The 26341-nt window shown below is 37.5% G+C and overlaps 3 protein-coding genes across 7 annotated transcripts; 1 reads left to right on the top strand and 2 right to left on the bottom strand.

The window, feature by feature from the left end:
- Nucleotides 1-648: 648 nt before the first annotated feature.
- On the top strand, nt 649-7039 carry LOC113310646 (probable serine/threonine-protein kinase PBL11). 5 transcript variants are annotated; one of them, XM_026559380.1, is made up of 8 exons: nt 649-1980; nt 2498-3053; nt 3169-3277; nt 3549-3624; nt 4278-4945; nt 5423-5680; nt 5865-5978; nt 6131-7039. In XM_026559380.1, the coding sequence occupies exons 5-8, from the start codon at nt 4322-4324 to the stop codon at nt 6767-6769; spliced, it is 1635 nt and encodes a 544-aa protein (XP_026415165.1). In that variant the 5' UTR covers nt 649-1980; nt 2498-3053; nt 3169-3277; nt 3549-3624; nt 4278-4321; the 3' UTR covers nt 6770-7039. The 5 variants fall into 5 exon arrangements, with proteins under 5 accessions (XP_026415165.1, XP_026415166.1, XP_026415164.1 ...); XM_026559381.1 differs by lacking the exon at nt 649-1980 and having other exon boundaries at nt 3027-3277; nt 4273-4945; XM_026559379.1 differs by lacking the exon at nt 649-1980 and having other exon boundaries at nt 3028-3277.
- An 11-nt stretch (nt 7040-7050) lies between these two features.
- Nucleotides 7051-9032, bottom strand: LOC113310645. Its single transcript, XM_026559376.1, has 3 exons — nt 8410-9032; nt 7995-8098; nt 7051-7606 (listed from the first exon to the last, which is right to left on the bottom strand). Exons 1-3 carry the CDS (start codon nt 8968-8970, stop codon nt 7297-7299), a joined length of 975 nt encoding a protein of 324 aa, XP_026415161.1. The 5' UTR covers nt 8971-9032; the 3' UTR covers nt 7051-7296.
- Nucleotides 9033-9507: 475 nt separating this feature from the next.
- On the bottom strand, nt 9508-17665 carry LOC113310501 (B3 domain-containing protein Os07g0679700-like). The gene is made up of 13 exons (XM_026559195.1): nt 17363-17665; nt 17069-17206; nt 15686-15767; nt 15472-15573; nt 14796-15379; nt 14594-14690; nt 14316-14490; nt 14122-14198; nt 13583-13987; nt 12717-12766; nt 11257-11370; nt 11090-11157; nt 9508-10544 (listed from the first exon to the last, which is right to left on the bottom strand). Exons 2-13 carry the CDS (start codon nt 17179-17181, stop codon nt 9676-9678), a joined length of 2736 nt encoding a protein of 911 aa, XP_026414980.1. The 5' UTR covers nt 17182-17206; nt 17363-17665; the 3' UTR covers nt 9508-9675.
- Between the last annotated feature and the right edge of the window lie 8676 nt (nt 17666-26341).

Here is a 26341-nt window from a genome sequence, read left to right as displayed (position 1 = left end):
ACTGTGATGACCAACAGAGATGTATGGTTCAAATTTTCTTTTGGTATTTTTTCCGCCATGAATGCAATTTTTTGCTTTTCCCAATCTTTCAAGGGTGATGTTTTTTCTACCGCCATAACTTTCTTTCCTTCAAAATTTCGTTTATGTATTCTTCCTTTGATGTTTTCATGGAATTCATTGATCAAGCTTTTTGAAGAGCTTGCGAACGGACAATGGTTGTCCGTTTGAAAAAGTGAAAAACAGACAATGGTTGTCTGTTCTACTCTTAAAAACCTTATAACTAAGTGGAGTCAAGTGAGATTTTAACATAAAAACCGTCTAACTTATAGAAAATGAATAATCGTCATACGATTTTGGTTAAACATTGTGTAACTTAGTAGGACCAGTAGAGAAATATGTGGGGCTTTGGTTGAATTTTTGGGAATTTTGATAAACTGACCCACTCACAATCTCCAGTTTAATAATATGAACTCGTTTTTTTCAACTTTTCAAAACTGTGTTTTCTGTTTTGTTTCGTCTAACAAAATTAGTCAGCGCCCATTTAGCCGGTCAATACTGCCATCAAAATTACATATGTATCCTTGGGATATCTAACCAGTCGAGATAAAATAAGAAAGGTGTGATAAAAGAAGAAAGTCGTCGCCCTTTCCTCTCTTATGCTTCTCCTTCATCTTCATCTTCATCTTCGGAAATAAACCATTGCTCCTTCTCATTAAATTAGATTCTTTCTAATCTCAACGCTAAAAACCCAGATTTGTAGATGATTTTAAGAGTGAAGTTAGGGTTTAATTTTGGTCTGGTTGATGGGTCTTGATCTGTTAGGGTTTGTTGATGATGCAAACAGTGAAGTTGGGTTTGAAGGAAATCATGAGATCGGATAGCGGCCATCTCAGAGACGGGGGCTAGGGTTTTATTTTGATTTGATTCTGTTGTTAGACAATAAAAAGAAGCAATAGGTTAAAGTTCTAATTTTGATTGATTTTGTTATTGTTAACATAGATGTTTGATGATTAGTGTATCAAATTCGTACCGTTCCTTTGAAAGACTTCAATTTGCTACGATGTGTTTGTTTTATTTCGTCATATATCTGTTTGTTTGAACTTGAATTGATTAACTAGGGTTTGTGACTGTTAATCTAGGGATTTCTTTTAATTAGGTGCAGATGCAGCTCTTGATGGAATTCGGGTGAAGATGCATATGCAGTTCTTGAAGGTAACCATGAAAGAGAGAGCAAATGTTGGTATTGGTATGCAAAAGACTAAGGAGATGCAAGTGCAGTAGAGAACTGAAATTGAGTTGGTTGGTGTTGTGTGTTGGCTCAAGAATGGATTTAGATTATGTTAGGACAGGGAATTGCAGGTGCAGGTAGTTGAGGTGTAGTTCAAACTGGTTAGATGGTATTGAAACTATAAGAGATGCTACTAATGTTGGCTTGAGGAAATGGTGGTGTTATAGGCTGGTGGAAGTGGTGTTGTTGTGTTACTACAGACCATGGAATTGCAACTGCAGTTGTAATGGTTTAGAGCTAGGGAATGAGATGCAGATGGTCCTGGTAGTGTTGTGGTGCAGTCAAGACTCAAAGGAGGTTGTTGCAGAGAGCTGAACTGGTTAGGAGATTATGTGTGCTGCTGCTGTGGGTGTTGATGAATGGTTTAGTGAACTAGGGTTGGTGTTGTTATCATAGCAGGAATTATACAAGGAAGATGAAGGTGATACTATTGATGCTTCCAATGGTTTAGTGAACTAGGGTTGGTGTTGTTATCGGGTGATACTAATGATTGAGTTGTGAATTAGATGTATGCTACGTTGTGCAGGTGAGAAGAATTACATGCCTGAAAGGGCTGGAATAACACCAGAAACAGACAGGACTCTGCCTAATTAATTCTTCAGCGAGTCTACTCAGTGACTCGCTGAACCCCAACTCGTCGACTCAGCCTTATTCAGACCAACTCTATTGAGGGCTTTTGAGACTTTTATCAGGTACCAGCCGGAACTTAACGGCCGTAACAAGCCGTTAGCCGTTTTATTCAAAAAACGGTCAAAAAGGGGCACTTTTGAAAAGTTCAGAAAAAACAGGGACACTTTTATTAGTGCATTTCAAAACAGAGGCACTTTATCAAAATTCTCTTAAATCTTTTACATCTTAGAAATTAATAGACCCAACAAACTAGATAATGGACAATTATTATCCATTATCCCCTCAAAACCGGAAATAACCACCGGGGCTAGGTTCTTCCCAAACTGATATCGAAAAGCAATTGAGAGTGGCTCGCCAAGAGTCACTAAACCCGTCTTAAGTGTTTAGTTGTAGTTGTGTAACTTCTTGTACTAGTATGTTATCTGCCGTCCGTTTTACTTACGAAAATGTTTGGTGTACCGAAAAAGAGGTGATTTTGGTGTGAGAGAAAAAAAAGATGGTACACCCCACTTTTTATCCCACCCCTGCAAATCTCTCCTATGACTGTCCTTATGACCCTTAGATTTTTTCACGGTGCAGATCACGGGACACACCTTGAGTATGTGTCTCATCGCTGTTTTACTTACTGATCTCAAGTCTCTCAGCCAGCCAGCAACATCACTGTTCAGTTGTCACTTCTTGTAACCAGGACACGACGTCATCGTCTGGTTTTACAGCAACCCAAAACAGCTGGATGATGGGCCCAACAAATCATCTTTATACAAGGACGATCCAAGATCATTTTGAGTTGTAATCTTCTCTTTAATTCCTCTCCATGTGCGCCACGTGTAGATAGATACTCAGAGATTGCGTTTCTTGAAGAAAACAAAATATAATTGAAACCTAAGATGGTCCACGTACAATTAGATTAGATCGTTAATATCTCCGCCACACGACCATCGGATGGATTGCAATCAGTCAAATCCCATATCTTTGACTTAAATTAAATTACGATATCCTTCTACTTGAATGCCCGATTTGCTCCTGCAGTGTTCAAAATCTTACATAAAAATACCACACATATTCACCTGATTTGTTGCGTGAGTCAGTGTTCAATGGAATACAGTAGTGGATCATGATCTTTCAAATGCAAATGGTATAATTTTCTTAGTTAGTACTTGGTAGGTACTTGGCAGTTAGTAGAACGAATTATGCATTCTTCTTCCTGATAATCTTCATTTTCCATGTAAAATGTGTGTGTTTCTTAACAGGAGGCTGATTATAATAAGAATCCCCGTCCGTCAAGATTGGCATTTACCCACTCCAAAAAAAGGAAAACCAAGAAAGAATAAAAAAAACGACGAAAGAAGGCCGTTTCCGGTTTGTTTTGTTATAAAACTGTTTTCTTTCTTTTTTCTTTTCGAGATGTTTGACTGAAGACTGACACTGTGACACCCACCTTCTACTACATCTCTCTCTCTATGAGTCTATCTCTCTCCTCTTGATTCAGTCTTCTTCAGTCCTCTCACAAAACCCACCTTCGGCATTCATTCATTGACTTGTTTTTAGTTAGGGTTTGCACTTTCTTTCCCCTTCTCTCTCTATACATTTCAAAAAAATAAATAAACATGTTTTGAATGCTCATTTTCAGAAGATTTCAGATCGTTTTCTTAGACCTGCTGCAATCATTTACTTCTCTCACTTTCTTTGGAACTAGATCGCTGCTGGTAAGTACGGTTTATCTGCAATTTTATTTTAAGGTTTCCATTCTCTGTTGTTCCTTAGCTTGTCAGTTAAGGTTCTTCATTTTAGTAAGTTTTAAATTATGTGATTTTTTTTTGCGTTTTGTTTGTTCATACAGCAAATTGGAGGTTATTAGGTTAGGTTTTGAATGATTTGGGGTTTTCGTATTATTTGTTTGTATTTGGGGGGGGGGGGGGGGGGGACCAGATCTTTGTTGAATTTACTGTATCTTAGATTCTGGGGTACAATAAAGTTTCTTCGGGTATTTTTTATCTACTACTTGATTCTTTTGTTGTCTTTTGGTGTATCATAGTTGATTTTTTTGGTTATATATTCCGAACATTAGTTGTAGTAATTTGACATCATTTTTTTGTTAGTTCAACCTGGGGTTTAGGTCAAGTTAGACAGCTTAGAATCTTCATTTGTAGGTAAATGTTGTTCATAATCTTCTTCAGCAATGAGATATATAAGATAAGTAAGCATGAATTTAAGTAGGTCCATTTGAATTTTCTGAGCTTCTGTCTGTGTATATTTCTTGACACATTGTAATTACCAGTCTTGTGAAGCTTGGGAATTTATTATTTTTGGTGAAGTATTGGTGGTTCAAGTTCTTATACCCTTCGTTTCCCTAGTGCAGGGAGAAAAAGAAGTTAGTTTGTTAGAAGAATTGAATTATAAGACATGGGGTGCTTCCCAGGTTTAAAGGGTAAAAAGAAAAAGTCTGAGTCGGTTGTTCATCCAAAGCTCGTACACCCTCAGGAGAGTATATCTACAGTACTCCCTGAACCTCAGAAACAAAGTTTTTCTCTGCAATCTGCTCCTCCAAGTTTCAGAGACAAAGTAAAAACTGTTCAAATTATTAATAGACTCGCTAATAATAGAACACGGGCGTTATCGGCTCCATCAAGCATAAACATGCCAGAGCAGGATAAAGTGTTACCAAATGAATGCGAAGAGCAGGAGACGAAGGTTTGCGGTGGATTAATTAAGGATCATTTAGGTCCACAACCTCTTCCTCTTCCGGCTCCTCAGAGTGGAGTGATGTTGAAGTCCGTAGGAAGTTTTAAATCTGGAAATGCAAGTGCTCCTCTTTTAGTCACTCCTGGTCCTTTACCGTTGCCTCGTTTAGTTGGTGTTCGCAATTTTTCTTATGATGAGATTGCAGCTGCTTGTCACCAATTCTCACCTGATCGATGCATGTCCGAGTGTCTTTCTTCTGTAATTTACAAAGCGTCTTTTGGAGATGATTTCTCTGGTTCGAAGAAACTCGAAGCCACCGTAACCCGCCTTCTTCCATCTTCTCAGGTAGCAATTCTCTCTTCCCATTGCTACATGCTTTTCATGGTTTCATCACGAGCATCAATCTTCTTGAGCTGGATTTTATAGGCTTAGTTTACAAAATATGACTGAATCTTCAGCAGGGACATGGTTGAGCCTTCAGGATTATTAAATGCTGGTTTACAAAATGCTGCCGAACTTTCATACTGAAGTTTATTGTTGAGTTAGTATTTTTAGGTTTTTGTGCCACCCATGCTGGTGTTGATGCATTATACCTGTGAATGAGTTTACTTTACACAAAGATCGCAAGTTCGCAAGCTCTATATTGTGAAGTATTTGGAGTGTGTAGTTAAAAGTTGCTGATGGTTCTCAACTTAATAAATATGCCTTGCTAAACATTAAATACATATCAAATTAGGAACCTTAACTGACAACCCCCAAATTTGGGGGGAAAAAAATACAAAAGTGGCAAGTTCGTAATCCAGCTCGTGTACATTATTGCAGGGATTCAAGGAGTTCTTTAATGAGGTCAACGTAATTGCTTCTTTGCAACATCCACAGCTTTGTAAGCTGCTAGGTTACCATGCTCGTGAAGGTTCCGAACCACGGATGTTGATATATGAAAGGCTCTTCCATGGAAGCTTAGATACATTGCTGTATGGGAGATCTGATGGGCCTCCAATTGACTGGAATAGCCGAATGAAGGTGGCTCTTTGTGCAGCACAAGGTCTGGCCTTTTTGCATGAAGAAGGTCCTTTCCAGGTACATACACACACTTTATTATAACTCTCTACCTGAAATAGTTCATTCTTACTGCTACAAGGTTACCGGTTTCCTAATCTATACTGTAAGTATCTGGAGTATGTAGTTAAAGTTGTTGATGGTTTTCAACTTAATAAATTTATCCTGCTAAACATTGATTAAATTAAATTTGTGCTTTTCACAGGCAATGTACAATGAGTTCTCAACTGCCAACATTCAGATAGACAAGGACTTTAGCGCCAAGCTTTCCGGTTATGGTTGTGTGAGTCCAAATCCTGAAATATTAGATACATCCGCGGTAAGCTCCAGACCAACTTTTGTGTATTAAATATTCGTGTCATGTTTTGGTGATAATTTTATTTCAACAGTTCTTAGAGTTGGTCCTCGTGAAAACCCTAATTTTTTTTCAAGTCATTTGGTTAATTAGGTTTTCTCTTATGTACTATCCAGGCAGTGGCAAATCTTTCAGTGGAGACGTTAGAGAGAGGACTACTTACTCCTAAGAGCAATGTTTGGAGTTTCGGGATTGTTTTGCTTGAATTACTCACTGGGCGGAAAAATCTGGACATTCGCCATCCAAAAGAGGAGAGAGACTTAGTAAAGTGGAGCCGGCCTTTCTTAGCTGATGATTCTCGTTTAGCTTTGATAATGGATCCACGGTTAAAAGGTCGATTCCCTCCAAAAGCATCTAGAACCGTTGCCGACATTGCTCTAAGATGCCTTCAGAAGGATTCCTTAGAAAGACCCACCATGAGAACAATTGTCGAGTCTCTACATAACATCCAAGATATGAAACACTCATGCAGGTTTCCCCTTCAAGAACCAACAGCAATTGCAGGAAAAAATATGTCAAGGTCTCCAAGTCTAAACGGGGTCATGACTAGACCACCAAGGTTAAGTTTCCCTCCAAGCCCACCTCTTAGATCCGGATCATCAATTTCATTCCTCAGGCAGCCGTCGATGCCCATGTTATGTCCTCGGCAATCATGTTCATCTATAGTGTCACTGCAAGAGATGAATGGGAACCAGGAAATTCGAAAATCTAGGTCCACAACAGCTAGAAGGATTGTTGGAGTTGAAGGGTTTTGATTGTAAATGACACATTCTTTCTAGACGTTTATATTATTTCTCAACATCTGCTTTGTTTGTTGTTGCCGTTTTTAAGATTAGTGCATAGAAGCTGAGTTGTAGGTCTTCCTTACTTTCCCACCTGACAACGGGTATGAAAAAAGAAAAGAAGGAAACTGATGGGGGTTCTGTATATAAAGAACTGATGAGTGTATTTTAAGCAATGTATCAATCTTCTGCTGTACTAAACGTTTCATGTGAATAAATAACAAAGAAGATTTTGTTAACTTATTTTAGATCTATTTTTCAGACATTACGGATCTCTATACTCCTCCATAAAATGTTTAAAAACAAGCTCAAAAGGTTCATAGTTCATACTACAAGCAGCAAGTTGCATAGTAGTAAAATGGATATAGTTATTTAACCAATTTTTAATGACAAATAATTTCAGATTAATGCAGCACAACGAGTCAATAATAGCAGCCACTAATAGCTAACATTATGTAGATAATTGAAATTGTTGATAACGATAAGGGGAATACCGAGCTTTAAAATGGAATATGGTGATGGGTAGGGGTATAAGAAGCAGAAAATGGAGAACCCATGACAAAAGAAGGAGAGTTACTAGCAACATATGCAGCTGCCCTAACGGGACTTGGACTTCTTGAAACTCTTGGTTTTGTTGCTGACGTCATCATGCTATTGCTATGGGTATCATGTCCTCCTCCTCCTCCATGTTCCCTCCGGTGATGATCTCCGTTCCTCCTAGGTCCTTTCTCTGCCCATATCAACTCTTGTTGTTTGACGGTGCTTGAATACCCGGCGCAGCATCCTATCTCTCCCGCTTTTTGTATATACCTGTCAGCAAATACAAAGACATAATGTTGTTTAGATAAGTACAAAAAGAAAGCAACAATAATGACCAGAACAAAAATGAGGACGGCAAATGTTTCATCAGCAAACTGTAGAGATGACAAAACTAAACATAAAAATGAATACGCAAGTATAAAACACACTAAGCATACAAACACTAACCGATTTTGGCATAATTAGCTAATTAAATCGTATTATCACCAAGTCACCCATTAGTGAACCCCCAGTAAATTGCTTGAAAACTGTCAAAGCCGACCCATAATGAACTCATGCATGGTCTCATAAGCACCATTTAACAAAGGGTTCAAGAGCATGTATATCCATACACTGAAAACATGAAAAAATCAACTCGAAATAGTAGTAGGTAGTATACCTTTGGCTAAACCTTCTACCAAGACATTCTACACACTTTCTTCCTTCTGTCATGTCTCCCATTCCAATATTTTTGCATTGTCTGCAATAAACTCTTCCACAAACCTGCATTTCAATCATTAAGCAAAATATGAATCAAGCTAACACATAATGTGGATAAAAGCTCTGGTTTTATACAGTAGTGGAACCAGGATTAAAGGTAGAAAAGAAGGCATAAAAAAATATAAAAAAATCATGAAGGCAAACAATGAATACTACAAGGGTGAAATTAGAACATTTTCTGTAAAGTTGTACATAAGCTGGCCTTGGGAGCCAGTTGCCTTTATTTCCACCAGGACAAATTTAGAACATTTTTCATATATATCTGGCTCCGCATTAGCTCAAATGAATTAGATAGGCAAGTTTCGGCATATTACCAGACATCGATTCCGGAAGACATAGATATATGTGCTACAAATGGTGCAAATATTCGAGTGAGGGATTCCGGCCCTTTTTCTTCCACCTCTCTCTGCAAAGGTACTCCCTGCACATATACTACCATCGTCGTACATGAAGCTATTTTCCAGAGATCGCATGTCGTTGTTCTTGGCAGTATTGATATCTTGAATCGTGTGATTATGAAAAGGATTTCCTTGTTGATAGCGGTGATCAGTTCCTCCATACCGGTGATGGTTTCTAGGTGATGTGTACTTAATGTCTCCTTCAATACGGTGGTCTCCATATTCCTTAGAAGCTTGTAAACCCTTTATGAATGCGAAGCTAGGTGATTTCGCAATACCTAAGGCTTCCTTGCCACTAGTCACATGAACTTCCTGAATCGGCTCTATACTTGGTTGTTTTCTTTCTGCTACACCACTCTGTTGTTTTAACTTAACCAAATCTTCGAATGTAAGATTCACAGATTCATCAGGAATTCCAAGATAAAGTTCTTCAAGTTCTTTCCTTGCGTTCACTAATGTGGCTTTTTTGTCTCCCATTTGTTGATTAAGCTAATAAATCAAGCTACTAATTTTTTTCTTTGAAGGTCTAGTCAAGCAATATAAGCTACTAGCTAATCTTTCCTAGAATTGGAAAAAAGCAGTCTGGTTTTTATAAAAGAAAGGGTTGCAAGTACAGCCAAACACTGATGAAATAAGCCAAGATTTTGTGTCGATCAATCTAAGGTAATGGAACTTGGGACACTTGCAAGGAAAATACGGTCATAAAAGAATCAAAAATGAAATGACAAAGTAAGATTTCATTTTATTATTTATCGAGAAAGTGTGACCGGCCTTCCTAATTAAGAATGAATTATATGTGAAAAAATAATAAGTTAACAGATACGCTAATGTTCCATGAACACGGTTTAGACAAAAAAAATATTGTTAGAAACTATCTCGACTGTTTTATTAATTTATTTAAAGTTATTCATGTAACAGTTTTTGAACGGATTTTTAAACTACGGGCAGAGTTTAGAACATGGCTTGTCGTAGCTTTTTATTTTTCCTGAGTAGATAAATGTGCGCCTTAAAAACTATGAGAAATTGAGCTCTGGACCTTTAGCTTAATATTGTAACACCAAAAAAAAATATTGGCTACAACAAGCAGAGATGGAGAATTATAACAACAACAAGAGACTTATCAACTTTACACCCATCAAAAACTTAAAATTACAGATGAAACAACTATTTTCAAATTTGGATTCACACTATACCATCATTATTTTCCTCTTGGCTCTGTTCGTCATTCACAGAAGGCCGCCCTTCATCGCCACCCTCAATCTCTCTTTCTTGTACTAAAGCGATGTCATTTTCATCAGGAGTTGACGGTCTTAGTCCTTCATGATTATCCTCCCCAACAACTTCGTGGGGTGGTACAGCAGCGGCTGCGCCATGAGTACTAGAGCTTCCTTGGTGATTCTCCCATGCCAAACTTGTCAGACCATTCTGCTTTAAATAAGTCTCAAGTGGAAGACTTGCCTCCTGAAGAAGAGTCATCATGCTAACACCTAGTGCTGACGGCGGGCCTCTTCGCAGAAGTTCTAACTGATCACGGTCAGGATCACAGTTCAAATCTATCTGAACCATAGCGGTGTCAGTGGTTTGATAATTAAATAAGTTTCTACTCCGACCATCTTTAGATTCTGTAGATCGTGGCCTTGTTTCTTCACCATCGGAAGGCAACATTCTACACTTCGATCCACCTTCTTCTATTGCATCCCTGTTAGAACCTATTGATATGTTGATTTTCTTTTGAGCCATTTCTCCTTCAAGTTCCTGACGTTTCTTCTTGCGCATCATTAGAGTTTCAAAGCGCCGTTTCACTGTCATGCACACGTTGCAGTTGCAAGTGGGCTTATGCTTTTGGCCTTTTCCACTAGGAGGCTGAATGCACACGATGCACGAGCATCCAGGACGATGTCGAGGGTGTCTGGTGGTAGTGGCAACAGAAGGAATTTCAGGATCAACAGCACTATCTCCAAGAGCTGCAACACTAGCCAGAGCATCTAGAGCAGAAGGTTCACGCTCTAGTGTTGGTCTACGGTTAGCTGTTACTCTTCGTTTCTTGATATCTGGTGCAAAAAGCATATATCAAAATTCACGAAGGCATTGCATGGTTCAATGATGCGATAATCACAACCATGACAGAAGACAGTGAAATGATAAATTATGGCAACGTGAGAGTTTTATGTAGGAAGACAACAAAATGACCAGAAAACCGGAGACGACTAAGCTGTTAGACGAGGAAAATATGAATGATAATATTTCAAATCATATATGAAACAACCAACTTCTTCCAAAGCTCGAAGATGTAGAGAGATGCTAGTTTATTTAAGAAAATAGAAAATACAGGATTCGGTCCACTGTTTTCAATACTTCCCTAGAATCCCTACAGCCTTAGCTCAGAGTTTGTCCTCTGCTCAAATGCCATGTGACTACCAACTTGTCAAAGGGCTCTACGCTGTATACAGTGGGCCATTTAATTATGTACATTCTATGGTTACCTTCCAATAAAATCATGGTTTAGGTTACAGGTTAGTATGGGAGCTAGAACTGAGGAAAAATCAACTATTATATTGAAAGCTATGAAAACACTAATACACAAGTTGCGTCATACCCATGTTCATTCTAAGAAAATTGTCCAGCTCTTTTCGGCTCAGTTCATCTGGTATCGAACACGAACTCCTACAATCGTTTGAAAATAATATTAGAAAGGGAAGATAAACTTTAAACATGTCCTCCTCAAATGAAAAAAAATCATTTATCGTAACCCTTGCTACGGACCTTTCAGGATCCCAAGTATTATCAGCACATGTCCACTTAGAAGGGAGAAGAACATCTGCTGGCAATTTTCGCCACCTGGAGCAACTATCACACTGAACCCATTGATCTTGACCCCTGGAAGACCAAGTTCATCAAACTGGATAATCATGTTTGAGTGTCCAAGCCTTAAAGATTTAAGCTTGCTTAAAAAAGAGAAAATGGCATCAAGACATAAAAGAAATTCTCCACGAATCACAGACTTATGCAGAATGTTCATACTTTAACATTACAAGATAGCGAACAAGTAGCAGGTGTTTAACAGTAACTAGAAGAAAGGAAGCCAATGGAATTTTCTTTCAAAAAAGAAAAACTTCAAACGACTCTCTGGTAAATAGAAAATTAGTTTACTATTAATTATTAATTAGTAATACAACTATTCAATTGAGTCTAATATTAGATATAATTTAATATTTGAATCATCAAAGCACCTCTAAATGTCAAGACCTAGATAGGAAGTCTAACAGTGACAATGGGCAATAAAGTTGGCCATCCTGTACTTCATAATTGCACGTCTATCACATGAAATTAAGATAATGATAACTCATCCCTAGCCCTCACTGGCAGAAAAATCGTGTGCTAGAGCCATACTAGCACAAGCAGCAGCCAAAAGGTTCTGGCACGTGAGACTTCTCCACCCAATTATAAGGTGGGTACACAAACTTAGCCCCACCACACACACACGAAAAGCCAGATATCAGCCAATAAGCACTGGCCAGAAATCAAAATATGTGCCACGTCCACACCTTCATAAGCCGAAATGCACATGATGCCTTATAGCCCCCAACACACAGCATATAAACTGGCTGTTAAACGGTCATACTAAAGTGAGATTGACCTTTCACGATCTTGGTCACCAACCTATAAGTGAAAACCTTATTATTGCAGTACAGATAGTCGCAGAATAGGAAGCTGCTTGGCAGAACAGGGGATTCTGACCAACAAAGTGACAACAAACACAACCATGTGTATAAAACAAGGCAGGACGCTGTACACGCGAAAGTAAAATGGAAACAGCACCAACAGGTGCAACCTGGCTGCTGATATGTGCTAACCTCTCAGGTGATATGTGCTGGGCCAAAAATACTAGAATGGAACCAAGACCTACAGATGCTAACCTGTCTGCTGATAATGTGATGGACCAACTAGCTACTCTTCCTCGCATGACAAGTACTACAAAATTAATCCAGCAACTTTTTTATTTACTTTGTGCCTAGGGTTGTTATCTTCTAGACTACCCCAAGCCCTTCAAGGATATCTAGAGCAAGCGGATCAGAAGAAAAGGTTGACCACCTTGCCACATTGGAATTACTACTGCATAAGGATTGCTCAATATATGATTTGCCAAAATTTACCACTCATCAGAAAGATAATATTTGTGCAGGTGCAACTGAAAAAATAGTACACAATAAATAAATACATACCCAGATGATCGTGCTGTAAAAATTGTCTTCTTCCCGAAAACTGGAGGTTCCTACATTAAAACAAAAGAAGAAATGAACCATGAAACTAGACCAGTTTAACATCTACTACGAAGATTTTCCAAAGAACCTTGCAGAAGTGAAATATCAGAAACGTCAATCAAGCAAAAGTATTGATCCCATGTGCATTTGGTTTTGGTTTTGGGTGAACTCCAAAATGGCCCGTGGATTTACCGAAATCTCATACATGAAAAAAGTGACTGGTTCTGGTAAGCCTTTAGATAAGAGAAGTTTTGATTACAGTCTGAGTACCAGTAAAATCATTTATATCACACTGAATTTGTAAGAAGGTTAATTGGCAATAAAAAGTATTTATACAAACATAAACCTATTAGATTACTATCAATTTATAGAAATATTGACTGGATGGGATGAGTTTTACACTACTGTAAGTTTCTTGGATAACCATCACTTGTGCTCTGTCATGCACCACCTATTATTCAAATTTTCTCAGGTAGGATATTTCTACAAAGTCTAAGACAATGGTGATTAAATGACTCATTCTCTGAACAAAAGAATCTTTTCTTCTTAAATCCTAATAAACTAACTCAAGAGATGTATCCTTTCTATTCCAATCACTAATCAAGAGAGGAATCATGCTGGACTACTCTTCGGACACTAGAGAGTAAGCTTAAGGAGGAAATGGTTAAATGAATTACTAAAAGGGATAAACTTGATACTCAGAAAGTATTCATTGGGAGAAAACATACATGGCAAAAATCATTACGAGTTTAACCAACACTATGGCATAACAAATAATAACAATAATGTTTGCGGAAGTATTTGGAAACTTCTATTTCGATACTTACTTCATATTCTTCAAACTCATGGTCCTCAATTTTGACTATGCTAGGTTTCACAGTAGGGGGAGGGCGAAGCAAATCCTGTGCCTCTTCCCATGTCAGCTTCAGCTCAAGAGCATCTTCGGTGTCCATGAGCAACCTCTTACCTTTGGATCCAATTTTACGACTTCTCTGAACAAACAATGGTTGCTGCATCGGCAAACCCTCGCCTGGCCAGCCTCCGTTGTCTTCATTTTTATGCCAGCTAATATCTCCATTGCCTATATTCAAGTCCGATAGAGCACTTAGATGTGGATCCACATATCCCTTCGGTGACCGATTGCGGTTTGAATAACCACTTGCTATAGGTCGGTTCCCACCAGCACCAGAATAGGGTAGTATGCCACTAGACATGGCAGACATTTGGTTCTCCTGTTGCATTATCAATAGTAAAACGAATCTTAAAGTTAGTACCCCCTCTGGGCAAACAGAAAACTCAACTGAGATTCTAGAGTGTGGTGGCTGTGTGCAGAGATAAAACACGAAACGTGCCCTAAGATGAATACCTGCATAATTACAGGGCTTGAGGTCTTCCGAAAGCCCATGAGGAGTTTTCCTTCAGGATCTATGCGACTGAAAGTAACTGCAGTATAAAAGAGGATGAGAAAAACATTAATATGACGGAAAAAAGGAAGACTGACATGCCACTGTACAAATACTAAAATTTTCAATATCCGGGTACAAGAGCTTTTGATAGTACCAGTATCACCAGCTTGTAATTGCATAGACTGTATACATGGGGTTACACCTTCTAAGACATACATTCTGCTGTTGTTATTGGGCCAAAATCTGAATTGAAACATCCAATCTTTTCCCTTAATATCTTGAATCCTTATAGGAAGACCTTCAGGCTGGGATATTCGAGGGAAATACGCCTGCATATTTTTTTCGTTTAACAAAGTAAGTTCTACGAAAGCATTGAAGTAGAACTACAAATTTCATATTGGTAAACATAAGTTAGCATAGAAGAGAGGTTACCTCAGCACATGCTTTTGGGAGAACTAAACGACCAATCCGACCCGCATCACTTGCACTCAAAACCTTCTCAAACAGTGGCACAATAGTTGAATTTGTACTAGAAGATTGGTTAAGGAATCATAACTTTCAAGGAGACAAACAGCAATAAATATAGGCTAAATACTTAAGCAACAGATGCAACATAAAAGATTCTCATGGATACTCTCCTGCTATTTGCTGGAGTTCTTGGTCCGTAATTTTCGGCCAATAACGTGGTAGCAACTGGGGACGGCAACGCCCTTCAACAGGAGGAGGCCTGGCAACCCGTGCCTGTGGCAGAACATCCTTACTTGCCTCTGAGTTCAAACCAGAACCAATTTTCATAAGATTATGTCCTTGCTGAAATGAAGAGGCAAGTGTGTTCTGATCCCTTCCATCGACAAGTAAACCAGGTACACGCAATGCTATATTAGGATTTTCAAAAGAGTTCCCTATATTCATACCGATGGAAGTCTGTACTAAAGATCCCATGAATGGTCTTTTTAAATTTGAAAAGTTTGGGGTTCTAAAGTCCCCTACTGGAGACATCACTTGCTCCCCTTTAATATGTTGAAGAGAACCATTTGTGTTATCTTTGTGAGACTGATGTAGGTTTATATGTCCGTCACCATCCGTCCGTAAGCCAAAAAACATGAGATTTCCCCTATTAATAACATCTACTTTATTGGCCAAGAATGTCTGCTGTGTTTCACCAAGAGCATCCGCTGACAGAGTACGACATCTATTCACCTCTTCGTCTCTCGGAATCTGCATGTAGTTTCAGAAGGTTTAGAGTAATGGATGGATAGCATTTATGCCTGCTTAATGATATTGTTCAAATGATTGTCGATTGATCTTACAAAGGAAAACTGGGCACTTCTAACACAGCTGATACACTCTACACCACCATTATCGAGTAGCTCAAGAAACGACTTCGAAACAATACATCCACAATGAAGGCGCTGTGATTAATCAAAAAGAGTGGGGGTAAACCATATGGTTGTGTTGGATAAGAAACAAAAGCATCAGCAAAGTAAATAACCGGGAAATCAAGACATCGGATGACCAGCTTACCTTGCGACAAGAAGTACATTCCCTCCAACCAGTTTCTTTAAGGTGGAATGTGTCACAATAGATTAATTGCTCATAAGCAGACCTGGAATCAATGTAGATTTAGGGTAACCAATTGATATATCTCATGCATTAACATGTTGAAATCACAGGAAATATTAACATCAAGTATAAACAGGAAAAATGAAGGCTTAATGAAATTTGCATTTTTTTGGTTATTGCTAGGTGCCAATCGTAACTCTATTTTTTATTATGTCTCCGATAGCCCTCACAGAAGACTGTAGTAGGAGAGATTTTCGATATAGGATTTTCAGCTGTCAAAGTAGTAGTTATGGATGATTATATATTCCATAATTTGCTTTGGCTTCAAACATTTTATATTCATGCTGGCAAACTTTCCTAGAAGAAACTATTGGTGGCATGCTTCATCTAGGGAGTACAGAAGTGTGTTAAAAATTGGATACTCATGCTATCATAAAGATCTCCACGCAGTGGATCCACAATTAACAAACATCTCAGGTAAAGAATGATTTGGCATGACGGTATGGGAGTCGTATTGCTGAATTTGCCATAAGGACTATACAACAATAATCAGTTTAAGGTTGCTTGCTTTGCGGAAGTCTTCCACATACATCGATTTTATAAAACTTCATAAATCACTAACTTAACTTTTAAAGAGTGTTACTGTCGTATAACACACAGAATATCACCTATCAGCCATCACCTATTCCACAATCAACCCAACCTTCCTCTTACAGCATAACACCCAACAGCTGCATGATCGGGGGCCATTGGGCAACAACCATTTGTCAAATGTATGCACAATAGCACCTGTCATTCTCCTGAACAGTGTTGCCTAACTAGGCTGATCAAGATAACAATTCACTGATTTCACTAAGCTGATCCAATTCATTGAACATCCATTCACACTTGGAGTATTAGCCAATCCTAAGTGAGGGCGTTTAAATCTTAATGACCACTTAAGTACCCTACAACTTTGGAACTAGGGTAAGGATTTTCTATCTTACAGTCAGATAATAAAAAGTCTATTTTTGAGGACAAAAAGCCTATTATTAGCATTATCAGTTATCAGTACGAGTATTGTACTACTGTTTCATATTTGTGAACCAAAATTAAAGCTAAAGATTGTAAGAAAAAAACAATAAGGATAAACACGTAAACCATTGTTTTCCCCAAATATCACCACATGGCATTTCCATGAGATTTTCTACTAATTTTGGGGGAAAAAAGTCCAGAAAAAATGAACACGCAGGAACCGGCATTAAATTGAGCTGAGATTAAAATTCCAACACAGCTAACGTCTATTTCCTTGTTTTCTAGAAAACATTTCAAAATAACTTTGAAATTGAATTTTAGAATAATTACCCGCAGTTATCACAAAGATCTGCAAATCCACCAGATCGTAATTTCCAGCCTTTCTTCCAATGAATCGAAGTGCTTGATGAGCATGACACATTCATACATATATTTGTACCCATATGATTACAATCAATCAATATTAACCTGAAACAACAACAACAAAAACCAAATCAAAAATTTACCAAAACTCACTATTCCCCTTTTTCTTCCTCTGACCCAACCACCAAATTGAAAAAATCAAATCAAAATGAAACAAAAGAATACAGAAATTTCCAAAATACAGAAAAGAAAATAACTTACTTAGTTTGTAAGTGTTGAATCAAAACCCTAAACTGAGTTTATTCCCAAACCCTATCATAGTTTACTTTTACTCATCCCTCCTTGTTTTTTTTTTGCTTGTTTATTACTGCTTGATATTATCTTAGTGGTGAAGATGGCGGCGGTGAAGTGAGATCCAAGTATGTATGTCAGATTCCGGTTACCGGGGTCACGGCGATCGGGGTTTGAAAAGAGAGAGAAGAAGAAGAAAGAAGCGTGAGTGCATGCAAAACCGGCAATGCAGAAAGAATATGCATGCACGACAGAACACAAAGCTCCCTTCTTTCTTTCTTCTTCTCTCTATTTTCTAACCCAACCCCACTTATTACTGTTTCTTCATTTAAAAATTATCCAATTATTTAAATATTTAATACGGGCACCGTAAACTGCGCTACCAGGCGCTTTTTAGAGTCTCTCTCTAGCGCATGCTTTCGTTGCTTTCTCTCTCTATCCATATTTGGTTTTGGTGTCTTCATGAATTCTGTGTCAAATTAGTACTTTTATGGATTTTGGATGCTGCACTACGATATTTTCATTTTTCATGCACCTTTTGCTTTTGGTATTGAGTAAGTTCAACTTCAGATACGGGAACAAGCCATCTCAATTTTAGTGGCAGAAAAAGCTAATGGATATCATAGTTCAATGCATATGTAGAAGTCTTTTTTCTTTTCACAGGAGTAGAAGTTCGTTTCCAGACAGAATTAAGAAGCAAAAATGTTGTAGAAGTTGGATCTGAGAAATAAATAATTTGCAAAATTTTGGTCGCTCTTACACTCCTTCTATATCCGCAAAAGAGATGTTATTATTTTTTTTTCAATTTAACATATTTTTAAAGTGATAGTATTTCCTTCCATGAAACGAAGATAGTATTTTATTCCATACTAGTTTTTAGCTTTTATATTTTTAAAAATTGAAAAATTACTATTAAAATAATTACTTACGACTACAAAATTGATATCGAATTGCTCATTATAGAAGGATAAAAATATGCACATTAATTTTCATCAACAAAAAAATGTTAATGATTTTGTTTATTCATCGGTCCCGGTCATCATGTTGATATTTATAGTGAAAGATATGATAAGATCCGAAACTAAGTTGAGAAGGAAAAACAATAAGTTGTAAAGAGAAGACAATGAGTTGTATTACGATCAATTACTGAGTTGTTTACAACCAGATTAGAAAATAAAGAAAGAGAAGAATTGATACTTATAAAGTATCATTACAGAACTCGACAGTTACAGAAAGAAGTTGTCACAAAGACATATGCCATAAAGACATAGGTTACAAGAAAACAAATAAAGAATGAGTTCTACTAGTGACACGTACTAGCTGAGTTGTACTAGCTCTTACAGTCCCCCTCAAACTGAGCATTGTGATAGTGCATCAGTTTGCTTTGCAGCTTAGTAAACAACGACTTTGACAACCCTTTGGTAAACAAATCTGCAACTTGCTCCAAAGTAGGAATATACTCAGCACACAAGAATATGTTAGTAACTAGACTCCTGATAGTGTGATAATCAATCTCCACATGTTTGATACGAGCATGGTAAATTGGATTCGGAGCAAGACTTCTAGCACCTAAATTATCACAAAAATAGTGCAGGGAGTACGTAAGGGTACCTGTAATTCAGTCAACAAATATGAGACCTACAATATTTTAGAAGAAACAACTTCCAAGGCCTTGTACTCTGCCTCAGTGGAGGAGCAAGAAATTGTGGGTTGCTTCTTGGTCGACCAGGGAACCAAATTATCACCCAAAAAGACACAGTATCCTACAGTAGTGGACAACCTTCCCAATCAATATCAGAGAATGCGTTGATTGAATGACAAGGACCTGAACCAATAACAATCTCTGAACCCAAAGAACCCTTTAAGTATCTCAGAATGCGTTTAGCTAAATGCAGATGCACATCAGTGGGAGAGTGCATAAACTGAGAGACACAGTTTACATCAAAACTACTGTCAGGTCTTGTAAGTTTTATGTATTGGAGACCACCTACTAAATTTCTGTAGGAACTAGCATCTGGTAAAGTAGTACCATCAAGAATAGAAACTCTTGGGCCTTGAGAAACAGGTGTTCTGCATGGTTTACAATCAGTCATATCATGTTTATGAGCAAATCTAGAGAAAACTTGTTTTATGTGAGGACAAGCTTGTTTGAAGTAGAATTCAAGGTAGCTTCTATACCCAGAAAATAGCTTAAGTTCCCTAAATCCTTCATAGTAAATTCAGAACTCAAAGCAAGTATTAAGGACTGAAGTAAAGCATCAGTTTCTCCAACTAAGTTTATATCATCAACATAGACTAACAAAATCATCTTCAAGCCAGACTTGTTGTAGTAAAACATTGAATTATCCACCTCTGACTTTGTAAAGCCATAACCAACAGCAAATGTGCTAAACCTATCAAACCAGACCCTAGGGGGTTGTTTCAAACCATATAAATACTTCTTCAAATGACGCGCATAAGAAATAATTTTCTGAAGAAACAAACCCAGGTGGTTGTTCCATATACACATCTTCATCCAAATACCCATGCAGAAATACATTAGATATATCAAGTTGTCTCATAATCCATTTGTTTCTCATAGCTAGACTCAGGACACATCTAATGGTAGTGGCCTTCACAACAGGGTTAAAAGTCTCATCATAATCAACACCATCAATTTGATGATACCCTTTGGCCTCTAATATGGATTTGTGTCTTTCCAAAGTGCTATCTGACTTTAGTTTGGTCTTATAGACCCATTTGCAGCCGGAAACGTTCATGCCAGGAATATATGGGACCTCCTCCCAAGTACCATTCTCATATAAAGCAGTATACTCATTCTTCATTGCTTTAATCCATATTGGTGGTTTGGAAGCCTGTTTAAAGGTTTTGGGATTTGCAGGATAAGTAGATACGACACTAAAAGCCAGGGTAATGAGATATTTTGTGTGTCCTAGCAGGACCAGATGATTAGCATGTTGTCTAGTAGTCCAATTGTTAAAAGCCACAAAGTCGGAATCCATTTTCTTAGTCTTGTCAATGCCAGACCTAGATCTTGTATGCATTCTAAAGGAAAATGGAAAAGAACTTACTTTCTCAGCAGCTGAAGAAATGTCTGAAATAATATGAGAAGTAGTAGAAGTATCTGGCACTGAAGGAGTAATATAAGTATCTTGCACTGAAGAAGTATTAGAATTATGAAGAGGTGGAAGTGCCAAAGAAATTGTTGATGGTGAATGATGACCGGTAGAAGGAGTTGCAAAAGGAAATATACACTCATTAAAAACCATATTTACTGTAGTATATACCTTTGCAGGGGAGGGATCAAAACACCTATAACCCTTGTGGTTTGAAGCATAACCAAGAAGAACACATGGCACTGACTTTGGACTCAATTTATATTGTCTTGCATATGTGAGATTAGGAAAACATAGACAACCAAACACCTTCAAGAATGAATAATTAGGCTGCTTGTCAAAAAGTACTTCAAATTGGCACTTAAATTGTAAAAAGTTTGTGGGTAGTCTGTTGATTAAGTAAGTAGCAGTGAGAAAAGAATCCACCCAAATTTTCTTTCGAAGAGAAGCATTAAATGCTAAAGTATTTCCCATCTCAGTTATTTGTCTAATTTTTCCCTCTGTTGCTCCATTTTTTTGATGAATATTAGGACAAGAAATCCTAACCGAAATACCACAGGAATCTAAATATTCTCTAAAAGGACCTTTTACCAGTTCAAGTGCACCATCACATTGAAACTCTTTAATTTTTGAATCTAAAAGATTTTCCATTGATGTTAGTGAAACAAGCAAGACTTTCAGACCTAAGTTTTATTGGAAAAATCCAATTGGACTTGTTGTAGTCATCAAAAAACAAAATGAAGTACTTATAGCCTAAAGCAGACAACACATGACTTGGTCCCCAAATATCACAATGCACTAAAGCCAAAGGCTTACAATACACTGAACTAGAAGGATGAAAGGGTAAACTCTTACCTTTTCCCAACTGACTTGGAGTACAGGTGGAATCAAAAGCCTTAAAAGACAACTTTATTGTTGATGTAAAAGCAAGATGTTGAACGACCTTTGATGTTGGATGACCTAACATTTGATGCCATAAGGAAGGAGAAGCCGCAATGGAAGAATAAGTAGTTTGGGAAGCCACCTTGAGAAGTTGAGAAGATTGAATAGGATACAGATTCTGATACATTAATCCTCTGGACAAAACTTGCTTATTGAGAAGGTTCTTTATTTCGTATCCCCAAGGATAAAATTCAAAAGAACAACAATTATCATAAGTAAATCTTGCAATGGATAAGAGATTGTGTTAAATGTTTGGAACTAGTAAGACATCTTTTAGAGTAAAAGAGGCATTACTATCTGCAGGAATTATAAAACTAGAACCAATAAGAGAAATGGGAAGCATCTTACCATCACCCACCATAACTTGATCTCCACCTCAATAATCTTGTGACTCATTCAGAATAGCAGGATCATTAGTTAAGCGACTTGTAGCACCAGAATCTGGTAGCCAAATTGGACCTGATGGAACAAAACTCCACTCACCACCAGATTTAGTAGGAAAAGTACTTGGACCATCCTGAGCATGAAAGGCACTTGGACCATCAGTATGTCCAAAATCAAAATGTCCATTGGCTTGACCATGGTATGCAGAACCAGAACTTTGACCAACTTCAATATTCTCATTAGGAGATGGAGCATAACCAGATTGTAACTCTATCCCAGTAAAAGCCTTCTTTTGTAGTTCATAAGCAGATTGAACATTAGTAGAATTAGATGCATACCTAAATATGCATCTACCACCAAAAGGACATGCTTTGTTGCATATCTGACAAGGAATTTCATCAGGTGAAAATGATTTTTTCTGAGCACGATTGAACTCTGCCTTCTTGAAAGTATGATTGTTATTAGGGACAAAAGAATTTGATGGATGTTGATAATAGGTAGTGACATGTTTCTTTGATGAATATTGTGGAAAATTTGATCTTCTGTCATAGAAAGCAGAATTAATAGGGTCAAAAACAGGAGGTGAATACATTTGATCTTGCTCCTTTAATCACTGTTCATGTTGCAAAAGTCTAAATCTCAACTCGCAAAACATAAGCGGTATTTCTCTATTCTGAATTGTAATGACAAAAGTAGAATATTTTCGACCAAGACCATTCAAAATATATACTACCAAATCTGAGTCAGGCATTGGTTCACCAATTTCGGCAAGAGAATCAGAAATTGTTTTAATCCGATGAAGAAACTCAAATATGAAAGTATTACCTCGTATCATTTGATGTAATTGACTACAAAGTTGAGATTTCCTTGCAAAAAATTGTTGTGTGAAGAGACGAGAAAGATGATTCCATTTATCGCGAGCAGTGGGCTTTCCAAGTAATTTAGTAGCTAATGAAGGAAACACAGTCGCATTGATACAAGAACCTACAAAATGATTCAAAGCTCTCCATTCCAAAAATAATGGATTTAACACAGGCAGGTTATTCATATTTCAAGAATTGAGGTTGAGGGAAAATCGATCCATCAACATAGCCAAACAAGTTTGTACTAATCAAGATTGAAGAGAGTTGATCTCACTGAACTAAGAAATTAGATCCATTAAGTTTTGCAGAAACAAAATTACAGATATTAGGAATTGGAAGTTGAAAACGAAAAGGTGAATGTGTTGGAGATGAATCTTGATGACGATTTAGTGGTGGTGGTAGTGGTTGAGGCGTTGGATTATGTGGTTTAGGTGGTGGTAAATTTGATTGAGAGGGTGGAAACATTAAAGGAATAGAAGGTATGTTGTTGTTATCTGAGTTGTTGCTGGTGTTACCTGAGTTGGTGTTAGGGTTGCATGAGTTGTTAGATGTAGAACCTGAGTTGTTTGTAGTGGAATTCATTGAGTTGATTGTTTTTCTCACCATTAAAGATGAAGAAAGAAGCTGTATATAAGTTGTTGAAAATAAGATGTAGGACCGAAAATGGTGTCTGATACCATGAAAGATCTGAAACTAAGTTGTGAAAGAAAACAATAAGTGTAAAGAGAAGATAGTGAATTGTATTACGATCTGTTATTGAGTTGTTTATAACCAGATTAGAAAATAAAGAAAGAAAAGGACTAATACTTATAGTATCATTACAGGACTCGAAAATTGCAGAAAGAAGTTGTCACAAAGACAGATGTCATAAAGACGCTGGTTACAAGAAAGCAAATAAAGAGTGACATGTACTAGCCGAGCTGTACTAGCTCTTACATATAGGTTTCTATATATCTCTGACGATCAACTTGCAAAAAAAAAAAAAAAAGACAACGGTTTTTCCGAAAATGAGCATTTTTGGATTCTTTTGTTGTGGTGTGTTGTTCTTGGAATTCCAATTGGAGAGAGCACAAAAGAAAAAAAGAATTACTTTTTAGGTGTAGGTGGTGTAGAGGATCTTTCAAACTGAGAAGAATTCAATTTGTATCTTGTTGTGCTCTATTGTTTGGCATTGCTTGTTCACCTTGATAAACCACGTGAAAATTCAAAAATGGCTTATTTCATGCTGCTGGTGAAATCCTCTCCTGACTTCGTCCATCAAAGAAGATGTCAAGCAAACTCATTATTCGTCGCACTTACGTAGTTCCATTGATACTATGCCGTGTTACGACTGCTTGCGCCACGTTGTTACATTTCTCGTCTTCATGTGAGTCATCTTGCAGTTGGATTTGGGGGGAAGCGTGCGACCATGCATCTGGCATGAATTCAAAGGTTAATTAATTCCGGATAAGCAAGACGGCCATGCATGTTATAGGCATTTTATGGCGCCCCTTGGACGAGTGAAAATGAATAGTTTGGGTGTAAATTGAGGGCACTGTTGAATGATTCTTCTCAAGGTAATTCATTTTGATGTTGATGTAAATTGTGATGATGACGAAGCCAATATAACCCCCACACATGGCTATTAAATTTAATACGAAGCTTTTACTTTTCTCTTCTCCTCATAAAAATAAGAGTAACAACTAACAACTCCCAATTCTCAAACCACAGTATGTTTTTTTAATTGCTAAAACTCCACGTTACTCTTAAGTCATTGACACAATCGACGTCACGTCGGTGTCCAAATAATATTCCATGGCCGACTTTTGTCAATTTTAATTGTTCGCAATTGGAGTGGATATCTTTGTTGGGATTATTACGTGTTGTTTTAGTTGACATTTGTTTGCCTCATGGAGTGCGACTTGAGGGGACTACTGATCTGTCAAAAGACTCAAAACGGTCGCATGTCTATTTTCATAAGTTAGTTCACGGAGCCAAATAACAGCGGATGAATAGATTCATGTAGATTATCCGTTTGGTTGGATATGGATGAGAATTGCCCAACTTTTGCATGCGAATAGGATGTTGTTGTCTTTTGTGATCCGTGAAGGCAAAACAAAGAGATAGGCCGTGGCCTATATAGATTATTGTCCTAGTTCTAACATCCCCCTTTAACGAGCGCAACAGTTGAAAAGTCAATAAGTAAACTGACTACAGCCGTTTGATCTCCTAACGTTTAATGAAAACCGTTGGATGATAGGAAACAAAGTCCGTGTGACATTTTTTCGTTACTTCCCGACTATACCACTCTTTTTTTCGTTACTTCTTCTCACAGTCACATCAGAAATCGAGAACATCAAAGAGTTTAGCTTCGTCTTCTCCCTTACCTTCTCCATTAACATGTTTCGTATCCGGCATCAACTCTATCTCGCACCAAAGAGTTTAATTTCTTCTCCCTCACATCTTCCATGAAAACCCTAGAACTCAAATTATAGATTGCTTTCAAAAAATAAATCAATCGATCTATTTTTAGTTGAAGAATGGTGGTTCAGAGATTATCTATTTAGTTTCAATTTGGTTGAATTTTCATCTTCTTCATGAGGTATGTAATTCCAAACTCTTAGTTATTTGATTTTTACTTGAAATTGGGTTTCCCCTGAACCAAACCAAGACAACAAAATAGGGGAAATTAAGGGTCTTTTCTCGATCAGATTGTTTGGAATTAGGGGTTAATAAATTAGGGAAAAATAAATAGGTAAATTTGTGTTTGGACTGTAAGTGCATGGTTTCCAATTTGGTTTGACATGTGTAGTTTCATATGCAATTTAGATATTAGGTGTTCGTGATTTGATTGATATGCAATCTGATTGCTATTTTTGGTTTACGTTTCCCATACTATATCACTTTTGTTTCTTTGGTCCTGATTGATTTATAGGGAATTACATAGTGGATGACAGCTAATATGTCCTTTATTTTCGGATATGACTTGCGACATTCTCGCATCCTTACAAATGTTAATCTCGCAAACTCTCTAATTTTCGCAGGACTATCACATTTTTCTCATGATTTAGCTGACGTCGTTTATTATTTCGTTTCTGAAGTTGTTCTGCGATACTGCTGTGTTGTGTTGTTCATAATTTCGCCGAGGCATTATTGTTGCGAGATTCTAATCCTACAACTGTGAAGTGATAGTTTGGGTCCGGAACTCTTGTTTGTGAACGAGTTTATCTGTATTGGGTCCGGAACCGTGGTTTGCGAACGACAAAACTAGGAAATGTCCGGAACGGTAGTTCGTGAACTCAGTGGTTATGTTCTAAAATCGGTAAGTATGAAAACTTATTCACACACTCTGTACGCAAACTAAATGGTCTATACTCATGAACTCAGGTTCATTTACGAACTCTGTTTGCGAACCGAAGTCCCGAGATTTTCATGCGTTAAGGTGTGCAAACTCGGTTTGCAAACCGTGACATTATGTTCATGAATTGGTCCTTGTATACGTACTTTCTACACTTACAAACAAAGCCGAATATGTTTCAAATGCTTCATATATATTTCTATGAGATAGTGAACATTTGAACAACTCTCTTTTAAACACATTTAGATACATTTGATTATCTATCATAATTGGTTGATTATCAGATTGAGTCTAGAATTGTTATATG

Source organism: Papaver somniferum, chromosome 9, assembly GCF_003573695.1.
Source record: "Papaver somniferum cultivar HN1 chromosome 9, ASM357369v1, whole genome shotgun sequence".
Classification (NCBI taxonomy): Eukaryota; Viridiplantae; Streptophyta; class Magnoliopsida; order Ranunculales; family Papaveraceae; genus Papaver; species Papaver somniferum.
The sequence above is the reverse complement of the archived record's forward strand: the minus strand, read 5'-3'. Positions and strand labels throughout refer to the sequence as shown.

What these genes read in the sequence shown, in the direction of transcription:
- LOC113310501 (XM_026559195.1), bottom strand. Translation starts at nt 17,181, where the DNA reads ATGGGTACAAATATATGTATGAATGTGTCATGCTCATCAAGCACTTCG. An exon ending in GATCTTTGTGATAACTGCGG is followed by an intron (nt 15,768 to 17,068) that starts GTAATTATTCTA and finishes CATTGATTCCAG; the next exon opens with GTCTGCTTATGAGCAATTAA. An exon ending in AATACTTGGGATCCTGAAAG is followed by an intron (nt 11,158 to 11,256) that starts GTCCGTAGCAAG and finishes AAACGATTGTAG; the next exon opens with GAGTTCGTGTTCGATACCAG.
- LOC113310645 (XM_026559376.1), bottom strand. Translation starts at nt 8,970, where the DNA reads ATGGGAGACAAAAAAGCCACATTAGTGAACGCAAGGAAAGAACTTGAA. An exon ending in TCTTCCGGAATCGATGTCTG is followed by an intron (nt 8,099 to 8,409) that starts GTAATATGCCGA and finishes ATTGAAATGCAG; the next exon opens with GTTTGTGGAAGAGTTTATTG. An exon ending in GGTAGAAGGTTTAGCCAAAG is followed by an intron (nt 7,607 to 7,994) that starts GTATACTACCTA and finishes ATTTGCTGACAG; the next exon opens with GTATATACAAAAAGCGGGAG.
- LOC113310646 (XM_026559380.1), top strand. Translation starts at nt 4,322, where the DNA reads ATGGGGTGCTTCCCAGGTTTAAAGGGTAAAAAGAAAAAGTCTGAGTCG. An exon ending in ATGAAGAAGGTCCTTTCCAG is followed by an intron (nt 5,681 to 5,864) that starts GTACATACACAC and finishes TGCTTTTCACAG; the next exon opens with GCAATGTACAATGAGTTCTC. An exon ending in AAATATTAGATACATCCGCG is followed by an intron (nt 5,979 to 6,130) that starts GTAAGCTCCAGA and finishes TGTACTATCCAG; the next exon opens with GCAGTGGCAAATCTTTCAGT.